General features: G+C 45.0%; 1 protein-coding gene across 1 annotated transcript; it reads right to left on the bottom strand.

The window, feature by feature from the left end:
- Positions 1 to 1327: 1327 nt before the first annotated feature.
- On the bottom strand, positions 1328 to 21324 carry LOC149278162 (protein dispatched homolog 1-like). The gene is made up of 7 exons (XM_089502273.1): positions 20831 to 21324; positions 10917 to 10946; positions 9635 to 9758; positions 7742 to 7869; positions 6661 to 6758; positions 5826 to 5923; positions 1328 to 3955 (listed from the first exon to the last, which is right to left on the bottom strand). The coding sequence occupies exons 1-7, from the start codon at positions 21322 to 21324 to the stop codon at positions 1328 to 1330; spliced, it is 3600 nt and encodes a 1199-aa protein (XP_089358399.1).
- Between the last annotated feature and the right edge of the window lie 4858 nt (positions 21325 to 26182).

Genomic DNA, 26182 nt, shown 5'->3' with positions numbered 1-26182 from the left:
AATATCTTTAAAAACCCGGGAATCTGAATGTTTATGCCTTTTATGTTTTCAGGTTGCGCGCTCCCATTTTTGTATATGATTTATATGATTTTTAGCGTGAAATATCCGCCGGGGTGGTGAGTTCAGCTAAAGGATCCAGCATCGGATTTAAGATAGTTTCTACTGCTCACCGAAAAGTCTAATTCAGAATTTTGCATCTGACCCACCACCTATTGCTAGCGAAACAAATAAAAAAGTTCTTCATGCGCTCCCTTAAGTGTTAAAAAATGCAATTCCTAAAAAAGGGCATTTTATGGTGATGAAGGAAAGCAAAGTAGAATTGGGTGACTAAGCCGGCACGTCTTCAGGTGGAATTCGGACACATCCGCCGGGAATTTCGGTTTAAATGTTTACAAATGATTTGCTGGTCATCAATGTATTTGGCTTTAAAAACGGCAGAATAAACAATACCCAGACTGTGTCACTTTCTGAAGAAGAACGAAGCCCGACGCGGGCATCAACCCCAAATCACTGACTTTCTGATGCCCTTCTGCACACACTAACAACATTAACGACTAACGACATACCATTTGATCGGCATACGTTTTTTATTTAATAGATCTAAACCTCTTAATACAGCAGGCACATTGGCTTCCACGTTTGGCATAGAACAATGCAATCAATTGCACGTAACCATCAGTCACACCACTAGGCGGCGCCGTCCACTCACAGGCTTCCGGCGAGTACGGTTTAGCGTTAAAGTTCTCATTTTGGTTTTTCATAATAAATCAATTAGAACACAGGTCACTTATTATAGTACAGAAGTGCTTTTTGATTATTTGTTAATAATCTTGTATCACCCATATCGCTTGATATAATGCTGTGCAGTCCTGACTTTTTAGGTGCAAATTAGTTTTTGTACTGAAAAAAGAAACGGTTTTGTTCAGCAATTTGGCAAATATTAAGTTGATAAATACGTTTTATGCCATTTTAGTCCGTGCTATGGAGGCTGTGTGGCAAACGATGAATGAAGAGGGTTCCTCGTGGCGGATCAATGAAAGATCTCATTCTGTAAGCAGGTGAATCGGACCGTATGACATTCGGTAAAACGTTACACAGTATTAACAGCCGCCGTAAACAAAATAAAATACGCTTAACATGTCAGGGCAGTACAGGCTGGACACGGACATTACTCGGAAATACAGGTGGCTCGATCTTGTCCAGGTTTACCTTGGAAAGCGTTGAGCGGGGATTTCGGTCGGTCCACAGGTATAAGCGTGTGTAAACGGGTGTACTTCGTGACACGGAGGTGCAGGTGCTTTCAATGTCTTTTTATATAAAGTCAGTGTTAGGAGGTGCTACTGTTATGAGACGCCAAAGGCTCCAATTCGTAATGCTCATGTTCAACTTCGTTTTTTGCCCCCCTCGCATCCAGCTGGTATTTAGAGTGGTTGGTTTTGTTCTGCCCTCTTTCTGTAGCGCTTGATGACAACGCCTGAGAAAAGGCTTTGAATTGTAGTCTTTTCGGCAGCGGTATCTGGCCGCAGGTCCCCTGTGGGCCGAGGCACCTGCACATACATTGGAAAAAGAAGGTGGCAAAAGCCCAGCTGATGCACATAATCAACATCATGAAGGTGCCCAGTTGGGTGTAAGCAAGAACCGTGGAGGGCATCATCATCGCTCCTGCCACAAAGGTGGTTAGAGCGGCCATGGCGATGGCAGATCCCATACGGCTCAGAGAAAAGACCACTTTTCCTTCTCGGTCTGGCTCTGGCGCGAGGCGATAGGCAACACCATAGTGCACGGCAAAATCCACAGACAAGCCCACAGCCACAGATATAGTGACCGATTCTAAAACGTTTAACTCCCACCCGAGAAGGACAAGAGAGCCGACCGTTACGAATATGGTACCGGCTATCGAAACGATGGCGTAGAGACTTATAATTATGTTCCAAGTGGTAATGAGCATAACGCTAAACGCGACGGCAACCGACAATCCCATGGCAATGAGGGTCCCGTCAGAAAGACTGTCCTGAAGGTCATAGAATTCCAGGTTGCTTACAAACCATCCATTGCTAAGGCCTTCGGGAGCAAACTGAAGCTCGTTGGTAATCCACGCGTCGACCTCCTTATAGAACTGGTGCATCTTTTCGTAGGCCAGGGTGAAAAGGTAGGTGCTTTGAAATTCGAGGACCACAGCCCGGATCGTGTCGTTGATGTCGAACCTCGGACCCGGGGTTTTGCTGTCCAAGTGATAACCGGTGCTTCTTTCGAGCTCCATAATGGCCCTTTTGATGCAGAGCTCGAAAACATCTTGTTTGTACGGAAAGCCTGACTGGCTGCAACAGGGGTACAGGGAAGGTTCGTCGCAGTCTTGGTTTTCCATCCATTGTTTAAATGTCTCGATAAAACAGCTGGTGAAGTCCTGCTCGTCGGTTTGGTAAAAAAAAGTTTGGTTTTTCAACTTTTGGCAGAAATGCAAGAGCCACCTTTGCGACGCCGGGCTGGCAATATTAAAGCTGCTGTCTAACTTGAGTTTGCCTTTGCTTTTCGGATTAAGCGGATCCCCGTTGTCTTCCGGTGACACCCCCCAGACTATAGTAATGGGCATGTGAAGTTCTTCCCCGTGGTGAACACGCTCGAACATGAAGATCTTCTTGTATTCCGAGTCGTAACGTTCGAAGGGGTGAGAGGACCTGAAAACCTGGAACTCCGAAAGCTCCAGCGAAGGGAGTTTCATCTTTGGATTGACGCAAACGATATACGCTCCGCCGATCGTTATGGACAGGAACCAAAACACCCAAACGTATCGGAATTTTATGACGATGCACGGCAAAACTTTCTCAAAGAATATCCTCGAGGCTTCGGAAATTGCAAAGAGAAGCTTGCGCACTTTCTGGCACATTACGCCCCAGCAGTTGGTCTTATCGAAGTGTTGCTGCTGGGTCTTGTTAAAGCAACCGAATATGTTTTGAAGATATCGCTCGTGTAGAACTACTACAGCGGGCAGCCAGGTGACCATCAACAAATAATTAACCAATATGGCGGTGCCGGCATAGACGCCAAAACACCTGATCGCGGTGATATTACTGACGTAATTTGCATAAAAGGCAGCAGCGGTGGTGAAGCTGGTGACGAACATGGAGAGAGCAGCATGTTGTAGGGTGACGCTGACCGTCTCGGACGTTTCCGCGTGAGGTTTGTCGAACTTCGTGTAGTTCCACACGTCGCACAAGACGAAGGCGTCATCCGCCCCGATTCCGACGAGGATTATCAGTGCAGTGAGGTTCATGAAGGGGAAAAACTCAAAGTTAAATACCACACGATAGAGAAAATACGATACAATCAACGAACTAATGATGGCGAACATGGTCATTAGCGTAATAAACATCGACCTGGTATACACGCACATGACCAGCAGAACGATTACAATGGCGATGGCCGGATACACGGTATCCATTAAGAGATAGTCTTGAAATAAACTGTGTTTGATTCCAAACTCGATTCCCGTGATGGTGGTTATACCATCGGAGCAGTTCCAGTTCTCAAAATGATCCAGATACACGTTCATCATAGATTCCCCCTTTTCAGTCGGGGAGAAAAGCATGCTGTGCTTCAGAGCTGGTATCACGTTGTCAGCAGCCTTTGGGCCTATAAAGTCTTTATCTACTAAGTAGTGGAGAATCTGGTAAACGGCGTTATACTTGGTGCATTTACGAGGCACGTTCGTACACTTCAGCTGGTCCTTCCTCTTGGCCGCCATGTCCCAGCAGTCCGGCCCCAGCGTGCCGTTGTGATAGTATTTGGCACACGTACGAACGAGCTTCAGCGTGTGGGAGACGTCCCGCTCTACAATCTTCTGACACGACGATCTGTTATTGAGGATCGCAATGTAATTTCCGAGAGTCCAGCTGGGGCAACAGGAGTCGGCAGTGGCTCTCTGACACAAGTCGGCAAACTGCGGGTGAGATCTGATCTACAACGAGGGAAAAAACAAAGAAAAATATAAATATATACACAACTCTGTGGTGTTTGTTACCCTCCAACCTGAAAAAATAGTTCAATTCTCTGTTTCCAGACACACCTGTCTTGGCGTATAATTTTGTGGGTCCTTTGAGAATTTTCATGTTAATCAACGCGATTATAAACGCCTGATCTTCCTTTCTCCTTACCGAGACTGTATGATTTATTCCTCAGAGGCAGATACCTAAGCAGTGTCGCAAATTACCTCCGGGGGTCTCTGATAGAGGGATAGTGGGGTAAACAAGCAACGGGCTACCTCATTAAAGTCTCCTCCACTTCCTCTACAACTAGGATTATGACATCATCACCCATCTCCCTAACATAAACCAATAATTATGACGCGACCGCCCTGAAGACTGGCAAACGAGGTCTTTGGAGCACTGCTAGAGTTAAACAGGCACGAAGACAACGTATGGTTTTATCCTATAGATTTCCTTAACACAAGCCGCTCCAACGCTAGATGCATTAAAAATTAAAAACTGGATTTACAGTAAAAAATACTCTATATTCAGGCCAATACTGTTTGTGAATGTGGGGGGGTGTTATTAAATTAAAGGCAGGTGATGCCTCACGGGCAAAGGGGGTTGGGGATGAGACAAAAAGAGGGAGACGGGGGTGGCACGATCACGGGGAGAGTCGTGCGACTGCCTGCGGAGGTATTGTGCACGCGCGGAACGCCCGCGGCTACGTATATTACTGTCCATTACTATACAGAAATGGTAAACTATTAACGGAACTTCTCTTTTCCTTTTGGTATTATACCTTTACTGGTTTTTTTGGCCAAGGTTCCAATCCCTTCCCCCTTCCTCCTCTTATGTTTAGGATAAAATTATACGTTAGAATCGGCAAACACGAGGTATTAAGATAAATCCAGCGACGTTTTAGAAGGCAGCGGTTATCCGTTAACGGGCGCGCTTTAGTGAGGCCGTTTTTATTGCTTTTTCGTGAACCATAACTAAAACGCCCGAGCAGTTTGTATTTCACGTTTAATTGGCTGGGTGTCCTTCAACAATCTTCGGACATCTGAGTTCCATTAGCGAGCGCACCGCAATTACCTTTAATATACAACCCCTAACAAGGAAGGCCTGCGGTGAAACGAGACGCACTCCTTCCGCGGGAGTCATCCTCGCCGAGTAACCGGACGTGACTCCTAACACCGTGTTAACCCTTTCCGTACCGGGGGGGGGGGCGCTTGTAAAAGTGTATTAGTGAACGTGGTCGGCCCAAAGCAATTTCCGAAAGAAGACAGCGTCTAACTTCAAAACTCAGAGAATTGTAAAAGTAATTTTAAAAGTTAGTGCTACTTCTAATATATAAAAAGGAAAAAAAGTACAATGGCAGGCTTGGACAAAGTTGTAGAAAATCTATTTTTTTCAGCTAAGAATCTAAATATCCAAACTGGGAAACACACACAAAAAAAATAAATAAATAAATAATAATAATAAAAAAATCACAGAAAACTTAAGCAGCATCTTTTTGACCGAATTCCTGGTTTTCGGAAAGCCTTGTTTAACCCTTTGAGAACAGGGGGACGCTTCTCCCTCCGAGAGGGTGGGCCAGTATTTGTAATTTTTCTATTTCAATTAAGAGACAACCTTAGAAATAAAATTTTAACCAGGAGAACAGAGAAATACAACAAAAAACACTTTGTAAAATGTCTACAAGTTTAATGGACCAATCAGTAGTTTTATCTTTGTGAGAAAGAGACTCAACCATGTTTCTGCCGCTGGCACCTTAGGGGTTAATGACTGATCGGAGATATGACCCGCGGACAAACTCCACCATCAGGTTTTAAACAAATATTTGTGTTCTTCGGTACTTACTCTTGTATTGTCTATATTGCACATGGACTTGATCGCCCTCAGATTCCAAAGAGACTCCCCATCCACGGACGTAAAGACCACTCTGGAATAATGATTACCTGCAGGTCAAAACACGGGAAAAATCAAACGCGGACATTATTCCTTACACGGATTCACCACACCTCACCCACTTATCTTTTCATATTTACACACACACATATATATATATACATACACACACACACAGTAGAGTACATACAAATGTATGCGTGTTTATGACGTGAAAGATGTTGATTGTACACATGATATGCGCCTCTATAAACACTATAAGGTTGTCGGTGTTTGTGTCTTGCGCTGTGTCGCAGCGTGCCTTGTGTATGAAATATATGCCTAGTCTGATGATAACCTCAATTGAGCCAGAAATAAAAGTCTTCCTACCTCCAATTATGGGGTAAATCGTGTGTTTGCGGGTAGGACATTGGGGTTTAACTTAACAGCAAGCTGCGCACTAATGTGAGCGTTGTCAGGAGAGTTGTGGTTTTAACGCCCTCACTTTTCGCGTGAGGGTCAGCACTATAGGTTCCCTCGGTGTAAAAGCCGACCTCTTATAAATGCATGAATCCATGAGCGAGGAGACTCATTCACTGATTCAACTATACATTATACAGGGCTAGACAAGCACTCCCTGCAGCAGAAGCTCATTGGAGCCGCCTGCAAGCTCTCCCTTTAATGAATATACCCAAGAGAGTCCATCCATACCGCAGCGAGATTTTTAGTGCATAAACCCAATACTCATCACTGTAGGGTCTCCATATAAGACGACAAACGCAGGGAAGCTAGTTACAGGTCGACTTACTCGGGACGGCACAAAAGAAGCTGTCCTTGTGAAAGTTCCAGTCCGCCTGTCTCTTCTCCCTTTCATAATGATCTTCCGGCCACCTGCCGTCTTGATGGCTGAAATAAAACGTTTAACGTGATTCACTTTATAAATCAACGTCACAAAGATCCGTCCTACGGTGTTCAGCCATACTTAGGAACACTTGCAGGATTGCGCAAGTCCCATGCAAGAAGTGTCCCATTTAGTCCGCCAAGGTCCCTTAGCCTGTCTGAAAAACCCAAACTGTATTACACTATGGATCTAGAAGAGTCTCTCCATCCGAACAGTAAAATTACAGTAATACGATCCAGCCGGAAGGCAGAGAGCCGACACTCAAGGAAAAAAAAAATAAAATAAAAAAGCGTGCCTTTGATAAAAGTATTATTAATGAATTTGTGAGATTCCGCGCAGCGAGGCACTTCGAGTCGGGAGTGAATTTATGAAACATGAGGATGGTGAGAACACTTAGAGAGTAATTCCAGACCCACGCGGTCAAACAGTTTACAAACTTTGCAAAGCAATGCCTTTGACCAAATGCCCTCGGGGACAGAACGCGTAAGGGCGCTAATCCCCGGTCTCCGCCGCCATTTGTTCTTTTTTGTTACGGCCATCAGATGCACTTTAATTAATATGGTAGTTGTGCGGCTGCTTCGGGGGAAGGCTGTGGGTCGGGGGTCTGCTCGGACCCCTGCGTGCCTGGGTGGAAATCACTTCCATTGATTACAATGAGAGCGCCTTCAATGATTGAAGCAGCCAATCAGTGACAAGAACCGTCGGACGGAGAGCGGCTGGAGCAGGACTAACTTCTGCGTCGGGTAAGAGGGTTAGGGATTCCCACAGAGTTCTTTTATATGCATATTGGGGGTGTCAGGGGCAATTAATTGTCCCTTTAAAGCGGACGGCAATGCATTGATTTTTTAGGCACTTTTTTTTTTTTAAACACACACTGAATTTTATTAAGTAATCGAACCGGGACGTACAATTACCACGAGAAAAAAATAAGTAAATTAAAATACAAGTAAACGCTTAGACAATACAAACGTATCGGCCGTAGAATTACTTTTTTGCCTGCTCGTCTGCGTATTTAAACGGATAATTGGCCAGCGTTGCCTTGTAGCCCGTGTTTTTCACCATGTTGTTCCAGGTCACCAGTCTCTGGCCGATCGCTGTCCCCCTGGGCTCAAAACCCTTAAAAAAAGAAAAGGAAAGAATGTAATGGATCCCGTCTTCTGTGGCATTAGCGTTAACAAAAGAAGCACAAATAACAGCGAACACACCGGCCCTTACTAGAAAACAAAAAGGTCAGGTCACAGAGGTCAGGGGTGACTTCTTAACAGGTGGATGACAAGTGACGGCCTCAGGCTGGGTGAAGATTCCCTCTGTGCCGTAACACGCCTGGGGTTACAAACACCAGATCCCGATTGTCATCTCATGTGTCCATTTACCCTTTCAATGCCAGAGGCAGGTTCACTGCTCCTCTACGGCACGGACTGGTCCCCGAGACCATATTTTATCCCTCTCTATGACGATTGCCTTTGGAGTATTCAAACGGTGGTTCTGCTCTGCAAACTTAAATCTATTTACTGTCAAATATATAAGAAGGGGGGAAAAAAGACAAAGCAGACTTGTCATTTCAACGCACGTCCAATAATTTAGAGATCGAAAAGGCACTGGACTGAAAATGAACGTCCATGAAACATTTTCTGAATATTCCAGTGCGTGATAAACCCTGAAGATATCCGACTACCGCTCTACCTGCCAAGTATCAATGCAAAATTCAAGATTATAATCTGAAAATTAAGTATTGTTTAATCATGTTCGATGACTTTAAAATAAAAAATAAAAATACTGATTTAAAAAGTTTTTTTTTTTTTTTTTTATCCTAAAGAATAAACTTTTATATACATATAAAATACCATCTTCTAGGGATGGTATTTTATATATATATATATATATATATATATATATATATATATATATATATATTAGAATAATATTATTTATATAATAGAATAATTAAATAATATTATATATATAAAAAAGATTATATATTTTAATATAATTTTTTTATATATAATATATATATAATATTATAAATAGAAAAAAGTAATATTCCTCCACAAAAGGCGCTGCATGTGTTTCTCTTGTTCTGATAAAAGGGCGCCTTCTGATTTTTAGATTATCAAACATAAGGAATGCTGAGAAGTTTCATTATGAGCACAGCAGAAACATTTTGAAAAATTAATTGATCTCATTATTCCGCACTAAGAGGATTACTCTCGACAAAGCCCAAAGTACTCTCAGATTGCGTGAATTAAATACCCCGCGTAGCGGCTTCCTGGTTGCCATGGCAGCGCGGACGCTCTCAGGAACGGACTGAAGGCCGGAAAGGTTTTTATTACATTTCATTATGACATTTCGAGGAATTTGGAATATAACAAGCAAGCTTTGTCTATTATGTGAATCTGATCTCATTATGCAGATCTGGCAAAAATAAATCCTGTAAATTATACAGAACTGATTTCTGATCAAAAATTGCTTATTATAGATTCACTTGATACATAAATAGATGTCTCTAGTCTATTTGAAGAGCCTTTTGACATCCGCATATAAATAAAAGTATTTCCTAGATATGTATTTAACTTCCACGCTGCCCTAGGCACGACCTGGGGCAGCACCCTCAGCCACCCGCCCTCTGTGGTGCACCGCATCTTCTAATGGAGTCCGTGCTGAGCCCAGACGGCCTCCATAGAATAAATGGGCCAGTTAGGGAGCTCAAAGATCCCATCTGTAACTGGCCCATTGAGCAGCGGACCCCAGGGGGCCTGATCATCCAAGCGGGTCCCCGGTTTTGCAGCAGGACTGCTGCCCTAGTCTAGGACACATCACTGGTACAGTCAGCAGGAAAGCACAGAAGAACCGACACGGATACGGAACCCGAGATCCTACTTACCAGAAGCGGGTCAGAAAAATCCGGCAGATCCGGCACTAAAATTCCAACCAGGGCACAGACGACTATCAGTACCGTGCACATGCCCAGGACCACCACCGGCCAATCAGCTATCAGAGCCGCGTAGCTGCAAAACAGGAGAGGAAATCAAGCTTGGAACACGGATAATTCATACTAAGCATTCCACCTTCATAATCCGCATAGTTCCCGTTCACGCACAATGGGGGTATGTACTTATTTTTAAATATACGTCTTCAGAAGACACCTTTTGAAACCGGAGATGCTCCAAAAGCCCAGTAATTTCCCCGAAGAACTATAATTTTTGTATTAGTGCTTTTGGAGTCTACAGAACGACTTCAGTCAGGAGAAAGATTGGAGACGAAGCGGGAGAAGCTTCTTAACAGATTCCAAGAACTTCAAAGAGATCCTGATTTAACGGCGTGAACGTGAGAGAAAGGACGGCCCCGTGGTAGCCGGTACATTAGACAGGAGCCAAAAATGATACTATTGATGGCTGAACGAGAGGATAGTATTTATTGAAAGCCTTCAGGACACGGATGTCTCTTCTTCAGGCATAATTAAACAAATAAGACGAAACAACATGGCGCATAAATGCAGATTATACAAAAAAACATATTTAATCGGGATACTCCAAGTGAAAAGCAGAGGGTTAAGTCACATAGAAAGCCCTGCCTAGGTGATATTTCATATTAATGTGCACACGACGGCTGGAGGGTCCCTTTAAAGTTTTGTTACCAGTTTGAGATAATATGAAGCCATCGTGCTACGTGTTCTAGAAAGGAAGGGTAAAGATCTCGAGGCGATGTGATTTACAGACGGTTTCTGCGCTCATAACTATATTAAGTTATATAAATCTGCCCCCCGGATCCAGTACAAACGTAAACCAAGATGCCCTTACTGCTGTCAATGAGCCAGGACCGCTTATCCAAGCGGAGCCAGGAATGTTAAACTTTCCATAGATTATATCGATGTGTACAAACACAGAGCTATACCCGCGCGTCCTAAACTTTCCGAGACACAGGCCTGGCAGACGCCACTCCGAAAGCCAAGAGACATTCTCTAAACAAGATACGGACCCCCCCGCTCCTCCGGCACCGCTCACAATGTCTTAATATCTGTTCGTGTTCCTGTTAATTTTGTATGGTGTAAATTTCAACATTATAGCCAATTCTGTGTTCTCCACTTCAGTAATAACGCTACGGAAACAAAACGGGATACGTAAAGATAAGAGCCTGCCACCACACTATAGAAATACTAGTCTTACCTTTTGGGTAACTGGAATGGTTTGGTGGTCCTGCAAATAAAAAAAAAAAAAAATACATATGGATTAATAAAACAAAAGCAACAGCAATAGCTACAGAAAACATTCAACCTACTAGCCGAGAAGACAAGAACAATAATGAAACGGAGCCGATTATATCGCTCTATATCATAGAACAGCAATCGTTTATGACCGGCTTTACGCTATTATATAATGTTAACGTTGGCAGGAAAGGGATAATGGAGTTTTGTTTAGTGAGACTCGATAGAAAATATACTGGATATGCCTTGGTGGATACTCGTCTTCTCAGAGGGCCATATTTTAACCCGTTAAGGACAATGGGCTGTCCTTAAACCCATTAAAAACAATACATGTAGGGCTTTGTCGTGAAGGGGTTAATGGTTACAAGAATGTTGGAGAAGGCAGTTGGCATCGGGGTTCTACCAGTCCCTACATTGTCTATACTTCTGAGGTTTTGCGCTTTTATTACCATATGATCAATAGGCGGAACAAGAATAAATAAGACCGCGTAACATCTTAACATCTTCTCGTCTGGCTACATTCGGATGAATTCTCGAGGCTTTATGATCCACAGCAGGATCTCCTAGACACATTTAAGCCGAATCCAATTCCTGCCGTGAGTTAATATTCTAGTTTTCATTTAAGCCGAGGAAGGGCTCGGCAGCCCCGACCCAGCATGAGCAGAGAAGCTGAAGCCGCCCTCCGTAGGACACGAAGGTCCGGGGCAGGAATCCATCAGCAATACGGCAGACACGAAGCTTTAGAAATAGAATAGCTTTTCCAGATAAAGACCCTGGAAAGGATCCTTCGTCAGATGCCACTTTGCTAATCCATTTAGACATGAGATGCGAAACCACAAACGAATGCCTGCTTCTAATTACCCAGGTAATAAAACAGATAGCACATCTGACAGCCATAGCGGCCGCAGAGACTATTTCAGGAGGGGCTGGGGATTCCTTTGAAGATTTGGGAGAATGTGCCAACAGATGCTGAACAGCTTTAGGTCATTTTTCTTTTTTGGATCTGATTTCTTCTTTTTCTCTCTCCCTCGTTTCCAACCTAAAACACGCCATAGATATTACTCAGGAGGTTTCACCCCCCCCCCACCTCCGCCTTTCGTCTCATGGAAAAGAGCCGTAAAAAGGTGCTTAATTATGTTGTCATTGGGTTTGCAGGTATTTTAGTGGGAAAAGATTGTTAAAAAGATAATGGACTGGGATGAACTTTGACATGCGGGGGAGGGGGGGTGGTGGCTGCTACTGTTCTCCTCTAGATTAAATTACACGGAAGAAACATACAAAGGCAGGGAAGAGAGATGTCCGAATACAAACTATTAAGTCTCTATTATTCGCCGGTGCTGAGCTATGGGAAGGCGACACGCGGTGAGAGACCAAAAGACATCGGACAGACATCATCTCTCCAATATGTTTTAAATAATATAAAAAAAATGACTTTGAAGCTTGTCAGTTTTGCCTAAAGCGGGGGAAATAATCAACCATTTAAGTGAAACTGTGCAGCAAAGAACACTTTTTGTTGCCAAAAATCTGGTTCCTTCTTAAAAGCCCCCCCCGGAGTCCCGGAGGTAACATCGTCCGAAGACGGCGCACTCCGCAGCTTTATAGCCCTCGCTGCAAAGAACGCCGTTCTCCGATTAAAGGGCAGCACCTCGAATTGTAAGGGCTTGCAGATAACACGAGTCCGAGACGCTCCAGCCATCAAATGCCCATGATTTGAATGTTCATGTCCTGGAGAACTCAGTGGGTGGGGGTCCAACGAGACCCTCGTGCGTATATCTCCGTGGTTGTGTTATCGAAGGTTTGGGAACCGTCAGAGCTCCGCGATGTACCCCGAGCAGCGGACAGTCTGGGAAGCGACTCCCGACGTATCTCTGCGCTTTTTGGGATCTCAACCTGTACTTTTTATTAAGTAAAACAAGACCTGAGACTTAAAGGAAGGTTAAAGGTCACACCTGCCATCATGAAATATTTTTGCTTCAAAAAGCATGCGTAACGATCTGCATTCTCCAAAGGCATTCCAGCCGGGAAAGCAATACCCTGCAGCTGTTACGATGATGACTTTATTACGCTAGTCAATAAGGGATATTATTCCCTGAAACCTTCCACCAAATTGTTTTGCTATGCTATTAACTTCAAAAATGCAGGGAAATCTTTATCCCTCTTTCACATAGAAATGCGCTTATTTCTAAATAAATATATATTTGCACGCACCCAGGAATAGTATACATTTTAGATTTGTGGTTTTTTTTTTTTTTTAGTTGATCTCAAAATAAAAAATAATAAAAAAAGACAGGGAAAAAAAAGAAATTGTGGAGCTTCCTAAAGAACACCAAGAACTAAATTTGAAATCAAAAACAGCCACTTGTAAAGTAACCATCTATACATTAAAAAAAATTAATTCTATACATGTAAAATGTATATGTAAGCTGTCACGGGGGTCTGGGTTACACACAGAATACTTTAATATGCATTCTTCACCCCGTTAATCGGACCTTTAAGAATCACTAGCGCTGGAAAGGTCGGAATTCACTAACCTGCCCTGGGGTGGGGAATAACTGCTACTCAACATTTGGGGGGAAAAAACTAAATATAATTATAAATAATAATAATATTAAAAAAAACTTTTATACGATTAATAAGCACGGCAGCGTTTTAAATGTATGACGGCACCGTACAATTTCTGTAATTGGGTTCTGAGGGGTGCGTCTGCCCCTCCCCCGCAGGCGCCATATAACCGCGGGGAGCTTCGGCGGATTCCTGCAGCCGGAATTCTGTCGTTTTAAGGAAACTTGTCATGTTTACTCAACAGAAAATTACACTTTACTACTTAAGGCGCTGTTTAAAAAGTAAATTGGATTACGTAAAGGCTTCACGACAGATGCCTTCACATAACATTGACACTTAAAAGGCTAACACACACACACGCGCGCACGCACGCACGCACACACACACGCACGCACGCACCGAGAGATTAATAACATGCCCGTCGGCAGTAGGGTTCTCGTGAGTGTTCACCTCATCCAAGCGCCCCTAGACATGACTCTACCACTTCTAACCCCTAGGAAGAGGCACTGTGGGGTCTATTCACTAAAGGCTTATCGCGTGTGGTTTCAGCTCCTTCGCTGAAACCCAGTGAGCTTCTGCTGCATGAAGAGCTTGGCTGGCCCTGTACAATGTATTGTTAAATCTTCCTCCATTGGATTATAGGAGGCTAGCTCAGCCCTTCTTGCTGGAGAAACCTGCCAGGGACGGACCTTCGTAACGTATCGTGAAGTCAAGGAGCTGGCTGATGTCCGATGTCTCCGTTTAGTGAATAAACCTCTATGTACTTTCGAGGTATGGGGCAGTCTGGCCAGCACGCCGGATCCAGAACGATATTACCGGAAAACCATAGACGTAACCGACGGCTCACATAGAATTTGCGTTATGCCGGTCTGTTCCATACACACAAAATGAATGATAAGAACATTCCGTTACCCATTCGCGCATCGCGCCTTTAAGTTCTGCGATGAAGGAAAACAGACGCAGAGCGTTTCCCGCCCTAATATTCTGTGCCTCGCAACGACCGGCTCCACAAACGCAGGCCTGAGAGCGGCAGCTAAAGCAAAACGAATGCCGGGGGTCTCTCGCCCCAGCTTTGGGCTCCGTTAAGGCGCTGGGAAGGGACTGTATGATATTAAAGTGACACTACCCCCCCCTTACTGTAGGGAACGTCTTCATAGGACCCAGAAGAAGTTGGGGGACGGGGACCTGGCATATTTTGATGTTGTGCACCCGTCACAATGGAGCGGAGGGTTAAAAGCACCAGGTACCCCCAACTTGGCTTACTCTAAAATATAGGAGAGAGAGAGTAACCCCCCCCCCCCCGATTTATAGGCTTCCTGGGAAACCCAATTATTTAAAGTAATGAAGGGGTTAAGGGCAGGTTACCTGCTGCCAGCGCAGACGTAATTAATCCTCTTGACATCTCTGGCATACAAAATGCGGCGCATAATATGACTGCAGTTGTATGCAAACTCTGAGCACCCTCAGCCAAATTTGTTGATTTTCAGAGTGAAAAGAAGTTAAATCGACTCCTGCAAAGCATTTAATTCTCCTGCTGTAAAGACGAGGACCTTTAAATCAGTCGTTGGTCTCGTCGAGCCGTATGTCTATCCCACCCATGTTTAAATTCCCTTACTGTGTTAGCCTCTACCACATCTGCTGGGAGTCTGTTTCCACTTACCCACCACCCCTGTCATCAGCAAAATTGCATACACTCACCTCCATATATCTCTAAGCTTTGCACCTTTGTTGATGTAACAGAACGTTGAGCCGCTTTACAGGCATGACATCATACCGAGCCGAGCCAAGTCTGCAGAGATCGCATTGCGACATCTCACACGTTTTTACGAGCTGTGAACGCGGCACAAAGCGGGACCTCGCGCTCCGCATAACGTTACATTGTCCCGGAGTCTGGCTCGCTTTCAGCGTCTCGGGGGCCCCGCACCTGCTCTCGGCTGATTAAAATCACGGCGATGTTTTTAAACACTTTCAGGGGCTGTAAAGCTGCCATGTGCTTCGCTCGGCAGTCCTGACATCCACCAGTTTTATGGAACAGTCCGGGACGCCGAAACACAGGCTGTTTATTCAAACTGTACCAACGCGCAGCGGGCGGCTTTGGGGGGTCTTTGGGCGACCAGATAAAGCAGGGGCTGCGTACAGACCGCTCTCTGATCACCTGGCACTTCAGAAACATCCGAATAATTAAACCATTCAGAACCGAAACAAAGTTATTTCCACGTGAAAATAATTCCTTTCAATCAATCAAAAAGTTAAAGGGATGCTCGGCCATCATGTGGATCGCTGCATGAAGCCCCTACTGCTGCTCAGCCCCCGGCGAACACTCCAAGCCGGGTCTGTTCTGACCCCAAGTGCGGAAAGAGCCCCCATTGAGGTCAATAAGAGCGTCTCTGCTGCGGATTGGGTGCTTGCAGCGGCCAATCGGTGTCATTGACGTCACCTGGCAATGGAGGAAGGAGGGCGGCTGCAGCTTCTGCCTCAGCCAAGTTGTTAAAGAATACATTAGCACGCTCAGATCTGGATCTGCACAGAGTCCTGTCGCTATGAATTAATATTCAGCCCAATAAAGCGGCACGACGTCGATATAAAGCGATTGGGCGAGGACACGGACTGCGGGCAGTGGGTCGAGGACACGGACTGCGGGCAGTGGGTCGAGGACACGGACTGCGGGCAGTGGGTCGCGCACACCAGTCCCTTATTCAGGGCGAGCGCTGTAACTCAGCTTGGGCGGCCTCAGACGCTCCGCAATGCAGCTAAGCGAGCGAGTGAGGGGAGACGAGGACAAAATGACATCATAACAGAGGGAAAAAGGCAGCCGAACGCCACCTGCTGCCATGTAATGCATTCAGTAAGTCAGTGAGATCACCTCGTCTGAAAACGTTCTACTAAAACCTCAGAAGGCCTCGTCTGCAAAGAATACAAACAGAAAAAATAAACGTTTAAAATGTTTCAGGGGAATCGCCTCTTTGGGGATTATTCACTAAATGGAGAGCTGTTCACTTTTATGAATTAGGGAATTTTCTCCAGCGCAAGGTCAAGCTGGCCCTGCATAATGTATATGTCAAAGGGTGAGGAAATCTCACTGATTTAACTATACATTATACAGGGCCAGTCACAACTTCCCAGGAACGCTGGGGGGGGTAGACTTTGGGAGGTAGAGTATCGCTCAAACTGGGGAGCTGCTGGGCATGCGCACAACTCTGCGAATGAAATGGGGGCCGCAGGATCGCGAGCCCCGAATTCCGCAGCGCCACGGAGCTCTGTCCTGAAAAGTGACACAATGGCAGAGCTCACCAGGAGAGATTGACAAAATTGGGACTGACCCACGAAAAGCAGGACAGTTAAGAGGTATGCCATATACACACTAATATATATATGGTGTGTCCTGCGATACGATGTAGTAAATAACGCACAGAAGATCTGGCCACAGATGTCCTCATTTCGGAACCTTTCAACGCTACAAAAGGGTCCAGACAGGAATATTTCTTGAAGCTGCTTAGTCCTCCCCGGTGGAGGAGCGCAGAGCTCCCATCAGGCTTTTGAAGTATGGAAGGAGGACAATAAAAAGCTTTTCGCCGACGCTGCGTGACTCACTTGCTGAAAACTCGCCAGAAAGCGAACACAAGCTCTTTGCTGCGTGAAGATTCTCGTAATTTATGATCTCAAATCCTTCCTTTATTGGACAGATCCCAAAGAAACGCAACCCCCTGCTTGAGAAAAGGTGCTCGCTCGGCTGCGGATGGCTAGCGGATTCTCTCAGGTGGAGAATATTATTGTCAGACCCGATGGACGGCTCCATTTTAACTCATAAAACAGAATAACGTGTCTATGTGCTAACAGCGCAGCTACGATGACATCATCACGCAAACGTTTCAATAAATGACTTTGCTTCGAATGCACTGAAAGAATCCAATGATGAAACGGGGAAGACTGCCTGCGCGGGGCGGCTATTTCCTCGTCATTTACTTTGTATCTCCACGGTAGAATAAAACTAGTGAAATAACAGGCATTTACCCCAATATGGACGCGTTTAACGCAGACACGCACACAAGAAGGTGGAATATTTACTGAAGGGAGAGATGTGGCTTTAGCGGGCCCTGTATAATGTATAGTTCACTTACTGATTTCAGTAAACACAATCAGGGGCGGGGAAAATAAGGCATAAGTCAATTTCTAACCCAAATATCCTCAAAAAAATCCATTCATTCATTCACTGAAAACACACCTTTTTAGATGTAATCATCATTACGTCGGTTTGCTTGGTGTGTAGGAGACGGCAAATGCGGGATTTAGGAAAAAGTTGAATTTCCGCTTTAAATTGCCCACGGTTCAGGCAGGATTGGTTACAGGCGGCTGATGACTTCAGGTTAAGACATTTGCCACATTCAATGCATGCCAGTTTATTGCCCCACCCCCCCAATCGATCTTCATCTCCGTCACTAAATCCCGAGTTCACACGAGGACACGATATTATTCTTGTTTCTTGTCCAATTTTTACACCCACACCACTAAAAGCTATCGATCCGTTTCTTTTCATCTTGGTTCTGCCGGATCCTGACGCGCGTTAAATCCATCAGGCTTATTAATAAACCTCTCGTAATAAACCTCTCGCATTCGATCAAGTCTAAATAATCCCCCCCAAAAAAATATACAATCCTGGAGCTTCCGTATGATTGGATATTATAACGCGGCAGGCGCAGTAGAGAACGTTCCGGACATTTCAGGGCAAGTAAGCGTATAAGATATGAATAATAAAGGCGAGCTTCTTAAAAGTTTAACATTTTGGGTTTCTGGCTGTAATTTCTCCGTGTTAACCCATCGACGGCCACATACACACGGATCCGGGTGACAAAAGCCCACGGCGCCTCCGCCTTGTAACCGGTCTGAACACATTATGGAGCACAGCCTCCACGCCACGTACGCATCATGCCGGGAGTACGACATCATACCCCGTCACTCAGCGCGGTACATGGCCGACACGGAGGTAAGTCGTTGGCAGAGGCAGCACCAAGCCAAGACGTCACCGTTGGAACCGATACAATCATAAACTTGTTGATTTGATACATATTGCACTTTTTTAACCACTGTTGAATTCAACATTTTGATCGCATAAATAAGCGCCTGGATTTACTGTAAATCCTCATAACAGGGCTTGACTTTATACCCAGCACCTGACCTCCACGGATCAATACCCAAGGAGATATTATCTCACGCATTACCCAAATCAGGCAAAGATCACCCTGCAGGTTAAAAGTAGATCTGATTATCCGGATTAAGGTAATGCCCCCCTCCCCCGCCTTATATCTCTAATACCCCTACAAAAAAAAATAGCAACAACAAAAAAAAAATACGCCTGAAGCATTAAAGGTCAAAAAGAAGTATTTAGACTAAAGTGATTAGAGCGCTTTAAAGCCCCCCCCCATGACAGATTTGACTTTGTTTCACCTTCTGTCATCTGAAAGCCTAAAGCCGTTCTTTTAAAGCACAGAATATGACAAGGAAAACAAGCGTTTAAGAAGTTTTATGGTTCCATAATCGGAGTTGATCGGCTGTCAGGGAAGAATGCGTTCCTATGAACACGCGGGGTAATATTTCGGAGATCGTAAGGCTGAGCTCTTTCTCTCACTCATAAAGGATCGGTTCACTTCAAAGAGAGAGCTCATTATGGAGAAATGATTCAGCTATTATTGGTTTTGTGATCTTTTCAGCGGCGAGCAAACAGCTCATTCATTCGCTTATTGTGATAAAAGTCGACGCGCAAACCTCAGACTCCACAAGCACTTCATTGTTTGCGTCGCCACAAACGGCTACTCGCCCCGAAGCAGCTAAAAGAGCGATGTTTGCCTAAAGCTACAAAGAAAAGGGATTTCAACAAAGAGCTTCAACTCAAAACCGTCTATTCCTGATACGCGGACGCTGATCATTTGAAAAATAGAAGATATTTAAAGCGTTCCTGTATTTGGGAGATCGGAATAAGTCGGGTCCGAAGCTGCAACGGAAAGCGGATTCATCTTTCTCTGGTTCTGTGGATACCGAGACCAACAAAGTATCGAGTCCACTTGTGGAAAGAACACTTAGCGAGAAAAGGTAGTCCAGTGCTATATACACTAATATACCCCGCCCGAGCGCTATATACACTAATATACCCCGCCCCAGCGCTATATACACCAATATACCCCGCCCCAGCGCTATATACAGTAATAACCCCCCCAGCGCTGTATACAGTAATATAACCCCCCAGCGCTGTATACAGTAATATACCCCCCAGCGCTGTATACAGTAATATACCCCCCAGCGCTGTATACAGTAATATAACCCCCCAGCGCTGTATACAGTAATATACCCCCCAGCGCTGTATACAGTAATATAACCCCCCAGCGCTGTATACAGTAATATAACCCCCCCAGCGCTGTATACAGTAATATAACCCCCCAGCGCTGTATACAGTAATATACCCCCCAGCGCTGTATACAGTAATAACCCCCCAGCGCTGTATACAGTAATATACCCCCCAGCGCTGTATATAGTAATATAACCCCCAGGGCTGTATACAGTAATATAACCCCCAGCGCTGTATACAGTAATATACCCCCCAGCGCTGTATATAGTAATATAACCCCCAGGGCTGTATACAGTAATATAACCACCAGCGCTGTATACAGTAATATACCCCCCAGCGCTGTATATAGTAATATAACCCCCCAGCGCTGTATACAGTAATATAACTCCCCAGCGCTGTATATAGTAATATAACCCCCCAGCGCTGTATATAGTAATATAACCCCCAGGGCTGTATACAGTAATATAACCCCCCAGGGCTGTATATAGTAATATAACCCCCCCCCAGCGCTGTATATAGTAATGCAGGTCAGCATTGACAAAAACCTGGTTTCATCTCATTTTGTTCCAATCTTCACCTGCAGGCTGCCATTGACTTTCTCAGCTCAGTCACCCCACAAAGCTAACTCTTTATGCCAACTCTAATAAAGTCTGTCGCCCCAATAAGTGTCTGACTGAGCCATCCTTCTCTATTCTCACAGGCAGTATGGTAAGTTGTCGGAGTGTTTAGTAGATCGGGGCTCAGATACAAATGGCTGATACACAGCTGCCTTACGAGGCAAAAACTACAACTGTTCCAAAAACAGCCAAATATTTTCCAACACTAAATTTTAGGGAGATCACCTTTAAGATCAAAATGACCTTAATGTCAGAACGTACGATTAATAAATAGAATCAGAGCCGGGAGCCATGCAGTACTTTATATGAAGATAATTGATGACCAGAACGGAACGTTAGAACAGGACGTTACTCACTGACCTCAGGTTCACTAAGTGGTGCGGCACTTGCTGATGCTGGAAATGATCACTCCACTGATGAAGGCAAAAGGGCTGGGGGGGCTGCACGCAGCATGCAGGGTGGTACATGGGTGGGTGGCTCTGACAACCCAAGTTCGTGGAGAATTCGGTATGTAGCGGCAAACAGGCAGGACTGCCGGCTCCACAAGTCCGGGGAACGCAGTCTTGCTGGTTATGTAAGGGATGATGGTGGTGGTGGTGGTGATGATGATGGTGGTACGAGCATGGCTGGCAGCACTGGGAGATAACTGGAGCTCTTTGGTTGTCGGGAAACGAGCAGGGCTTGGCCGCCCCGTTGTGTGAAAGGCATCCGTTGGGACTCACTTTAATCCGCGGCTCGTCGCTGGGTGGAGGCTGTTGGTCTCCATCGGTTGGGAGACTTGTGGCGGGAGCGCTGGATGGGACGATGCCATTGCAGAGAGCCTCGCATCCGCTGCTTCTGCTGTCCACAGCCATCCTCCAGACCTCTCACATGCGCGGAAATGTCTAGGAGAGAAAAACAAGCATAATATGATGTTACAGATTCTCATTAAATGTTTAAATCTGGTTAAAGACGCATAATTAGAGCATATAATGAACAATAGCCATTTGCAGTTAGTCGACCCTACAATGCTTGGAGGGGTCCTGCATTAAATGATTGGGTGGAAATGTAAATTACAGTCATGGCGATTCACCTTTGGGGTTGCAAACATACATTTCTTCTATGATCCCGATCTCAAAAGGGAAGCCTAACGTTTAAATCTGCTCCTGGCTAATAGAGCGTACGCGAGTTCGCTCGGTCCACGTTATTTACTGGATTATATAGCGCCATCGTATTCCACATCGCTGTACAAGGGACATACAGGATACAAGTATCGAATCCCGTAAAGATTTGGACTTTTAGAGAAAAAAACGCTACTGAGGACGCTGTTCGAACGAGCTTACATCTAGATTGTCAGCCCCTGCGCTAAAACAAGAGGAGGCACCAAGATCGGCTCTGACAACAAATGTATAAAGCGTTTATCCTTCTCTATACGCGACGTCACGGCTCTTGCTTAAACATATAGTTATGGACAAGGAGCGTCGCACAGTTTGGTCAAAGTAGGAAGAGCGGCTCCCAGTAACGAGGACACTCCTGAATTCTTATGATGTTTGGCGTCTGCCTTTGTCGAGGGTGGAGGGCACCCAGCTGGTCATATGCGGTCTTCTCTTATTAAGTGTACATTCCTGGCCCCAAGAATGCAATAAGCGAGCTGCGCATGACGTGACGCGCTTCTTTCATTAATGGGAATGGAAGCCAGAACACAGGAGATTTTCTTCCGATCCGAGGATCTTCTCTCTAGCGGAAGACGCAGCGAGAGAAGGGTGTAAAGAAAAATACCCCCCGCCCCGAACCGCAGACGCAACTTCAAATACCCCAACTGTAACGGCGAGGCTCTTCTCAATCATGCTGCTTTATATAATAGGTGCGGTCTATAAACTCTGATCTTTTCTATATGGGCCAGAATCACTACCATCTCCTCTGCTATACCGCGCCGAGCACTAGAAGGTCCGGTCTAAGAGAGTTCAGGGTCTGCAGATAAAAGGGACCCTCCAGCCATCACGTGCACTTTAATGCCTACGAGCGGTCGCTTTAACTTTACATGGTGGTCCCCCTTGGAAATGTATGAGGGGAACCTGTGGAATCCCCCCGCCACTCGCCGTGTAGGAGATGTGTTGGGATGAACATCTGCCACACGCCGGCTCGTCGAGTGTCGAGTCTGATGAGTGCCCCCTGTGCACATGGCACACGCTCCTACTGATTGGCTGATTGAAGCAGCCAATCAGTGTCTCAAGTCCTTAGACCATGGAGAAGGCAGGGAGCTGCAGCTTCTCCCTAAACTATTTACTACTACTACTAATAAAAATTTAAAGAACGCATCTCACACTACTAGTGTAATATACATTCTTGTTTGGTGAGGTTACATTAAACTGCCCCAGTAACCTAAATTTTAACCCAATAACAGTATATTTTTGGGACACTATTTTAGCTGGCATATTTAAAAATAAAAGTTACTTGGGGGGGGGGATTTACTAATTATTAATTAATGGTGCATATGTTGCGGGACACTCGTCCTCATGATCAGGGCAGAAAAAAGGAAAACGCTCATCTTTCAAACCAACTGGGGTGGAATTTTAACAAACGGAGACAGAATTTGACTCAGTGAATGCGTTTCTTAGAAGTGGCTAAAAAATGGTCCTTTCCCTTTATGATGCGTTACAATAACGGTACCCGTAAAGAATTTGGGAGAATGTGAAACACGAACCTACAGAGCAAACGGAGAAACGCTCAAAGCATTCGTACGAATCCCGCGTTCCTTCCTAATAGATCGTTAGAGCGTCTCCTACAAAACGGCAGCAACCAGCAGGCGCCACCTGTTACCCCGCGAACCTTCAACAGCCAAGAGAGGGAACCGAGCAGAGAAATCCGTGGATCTCCAGAGACCCGGAGTGCGGGGGATGCCTCGCTCCACGTGGGATCTGTCGCTCATTCTTTAACTACTACAGAAATGAGGCTTATCCTTAAATCAGGGTATCCGGCGGTAGTAAAATGTGGATTTCTTGCATTCCCGGTCGCCGACCGTACTGGGGAACTCTCCTTGCGGATCACCACAGAGAGACTCCGGCTCGAGGCAGCGGCACGCCGGATTCCCCGTCCGCTTCCCCGCAACCACGAGTTGGTTCCCTGTGTACGGCGCGAACCCCAAATCCGACCTTGGCGGCACCTTGTGCCCACATCAGAGGGACCCCAAACCCGCATTCTGAAGAGGGAGCCTGGATGTCCTCAGGTACGGTGCAAAGAGGTAAAGGCATCATCTTCACAAAACTAATAAAACAGACTTACCTCCCAGACCGAATGACTACATGCCATTTATCCAAACCATTTCCTGGCCTTTTCTCTGTAAACCGGTATAAGCGAGATTTTAATTTAAAAGATTGCATTGTGTATGCTTAAGGCTGTCTCAACCAATCACCAACAAGCAGAAACTTAACAGGGGAGAGAACTTAATGGGGAGGAATAATCAAGCAGATTTGGTGCACACCGCAGCGGTAGCTTCCCTCCCATGGCATACAAAGAAACGCACATTTGTACCGCTGGTCGACCGTCTCTCCTGCTGTAAAGATTCAAACCTTAATCAGTCGTTGGTCTCGTCTAAGATTCAGGAGCCGTATGTCTATCCCATGCGTGCTTAAATTCCCTCAATGTATTACCCACTACCACTTTTGCTAGGAGGCTGTCCCACTTATCTACTACCATCTCAGTTAAGTAAAAACTTCCTTACATTCCATCTAAGCCTCTGACCCTCCAGTCCTCCTTCGAAGGAGGAGATGAGTTTTAAACACACACAACGCTTAAATCTGTGAAGACCATTACATGGGCGTATTTGGTGTAAAGGACTCTAAATATGTAGGATTTGGGAAAGCGACAGATCCGCTTTAGCAGAACAGGGCGTCTGGGGGGGTACAGGGCGTCTGTGGGGGGTACGGTACACAAAGCCGAATTGTTCGCCGGCGGCCGCGTGTTCTATGCAGAAGAGCTGCGCAGATTGTGGGTTTTCCGCTCTAGGAAATGAATGGACTTTCTGTCGGAACCTTCACTAATCGTTTGGCCTCTTTAAAGCTGGAAAACGTTAACGCAGCGAGTACTTGTTACGACGGCTGCAAACGAGAAGCACAAAATCATTCTTTTTTCTTATAAAAAAAAAAAAAAAAAAAAAAAAAAAAGGGGGGGGCTACGTCATCATGTGGCAATTTGCCAGCATGTCTAGCACTTAAAAATGATTTAATTTCCTTTATGGGCAGCCAAAGGGGGAAAATACGTGACGGGTCTTTTTCCAACATAAGGCTGGTGCAAAAAAACAAAAAAAACGTGTTTAATGGTTTGGGATTTCGTATCAAATATATAAACAGCCCCCCAAAAAGATAAGGACTTTGCTTCTCTCTCATTATTTCCAGGAGCTCTGGATGCAGACGTTAAAAGCCTTTGCGTTCCAGGAACCAAGAAAAAAAACAAAACAAAAAAAAAAAAAACAGGGTGGAGAGAGAAAAGAAATGTAAAAAAATATATATATATTTGGATTTATTTCCAGCCCCCGACACCAATTTTGGGATTACTTTGTGCTCTATGAAGAATCCGTGTCCTGCATCTACAGTCCATCTCTCTGTCAATAAAATCTGACTTTTAAGTTACAGCAAACATGAATATTTCTCAGATTTTCTGAAACCAGAGGACTAAAAAAAACACTGCAAAGGCAGCACCGGCAGTAACAAGCTGTCGGCTCTGACGGGGCTGATTAGCACTTAGTAAATAGCACTTCTCGTCTAATCTCAGGAGCCTTCATTACTTGTGCGGGGGGGGGGTTACAGCACATTCCAAAATAGAACCTATAGCCCCTATAGGTGTCAATAAACAACCATTTCCCTCAATTGAAACTGGACTATAAAACTAGAACATAAACTACTTAAATTAAATAATGCCTCTCGCCCCAACTCAAAATACCTGATATTTCAGACAGTTAAAACATCCAAAGTTCTCAGTTTTACACAAATTGTATCCAAAACAAAGTATTTGCGGCAGTGTCATTATTTAGCTGGATTATATTGAGGGAGACATAACGGGCGACATATAGTTTTAACCCCTTAAGGACAATGGGCGGTCCCTAAACCCATTGAAAACAATGCATTTTGAGCCCGTGCATGTACGGGCTTTGTCATTAAGGGGTTAATATATCACACGGCATGTCCAAAGTCTGACAAAAACTACAAATTCAGACAAAATCTAACAAACTAAAAACTGGGCTTTTCTATACAAATCACGCCGAGGATCCTGGCAGCTTTCCCCCGTTAGGACTGTTAAACTGTAGTTATTTTTTCCAGGTCTGAACTTGGCCCGAGTCCGTTACCAGACATTCCAAGTAGAAATCCGAAATCGGGAACAGATATTTAGAAAGAGGAGGGTTAGAGGCTTCAAATAGATGTAAGCAAGTTTGACTTTACTGAGAGGGTGGAAGATAAGTGGAAGAGCCTCCCAGCAGAAGTGGTAGAGAGTAATACAGTGAGGGTATTAAACATGCATGGGATAGACATACGGTCCCTGAATCTAAGACGAGACCGACGACTGATTAAGGTTTGAGTCTTTACAGCAGGAGAAACCGGCGACTAGACGGGGGCCGAATTGGGCCGATCTGCAGTTAAATTGTGTGTTTCTGAGACAAAAATAAAATCGTCTGTAAGACGAGACTTTCCCAAACAGAAAATAAAGCGGCCGCCTGTTAGAGAACGCGCGGGTTTCGTA

The sequence above is a fragment of the Sceloporus occidentalis genome, unplaced genomic scaffold (genome assembly GCF_023333645.1).
Source record: "Sceloporus occidentalis isolate IW3139 unplaced genomic scaffold, rSceOcc1.0.p SCAF_199, whole genome shotgun sequence".
Taxonomy (NCBI): domain Eukaryota; kingdom Metazoa; phylum Chordata; class Lepidosauria; order Squamata; family Phrynosomatidae; genus Sceloporus; species Sceloporus occidentalis.
This window is presented reverse-complemented; position numbering and strand designations above follow the sequence as displayed.

Bases quoted from the DNA above. Each gene is read 5' to 3' on its own strand.
- LOC149278162 (XM_089502273.1), bottom strand. From the start codon at position 21,324: ATGGCTGTGGACAGCAGAAGCAGCGGATGCGAGGCTCTCTGCAATGGC. The intron at 6,759-7,741 runs GTAATTCTACGG...GTTTTATTTCAG, and splicing joins GCAGACGAGCAGGCAAAAAA to CCATCAAGACGGCAGGTGGC. The intron at 3,956-5,825 runs GTAAGTACCGAA...CCCTCGTTGTAG, and splicing joins GCAATATAGACAATACAAGA to ATCAGATCTCACCCGCAGTT.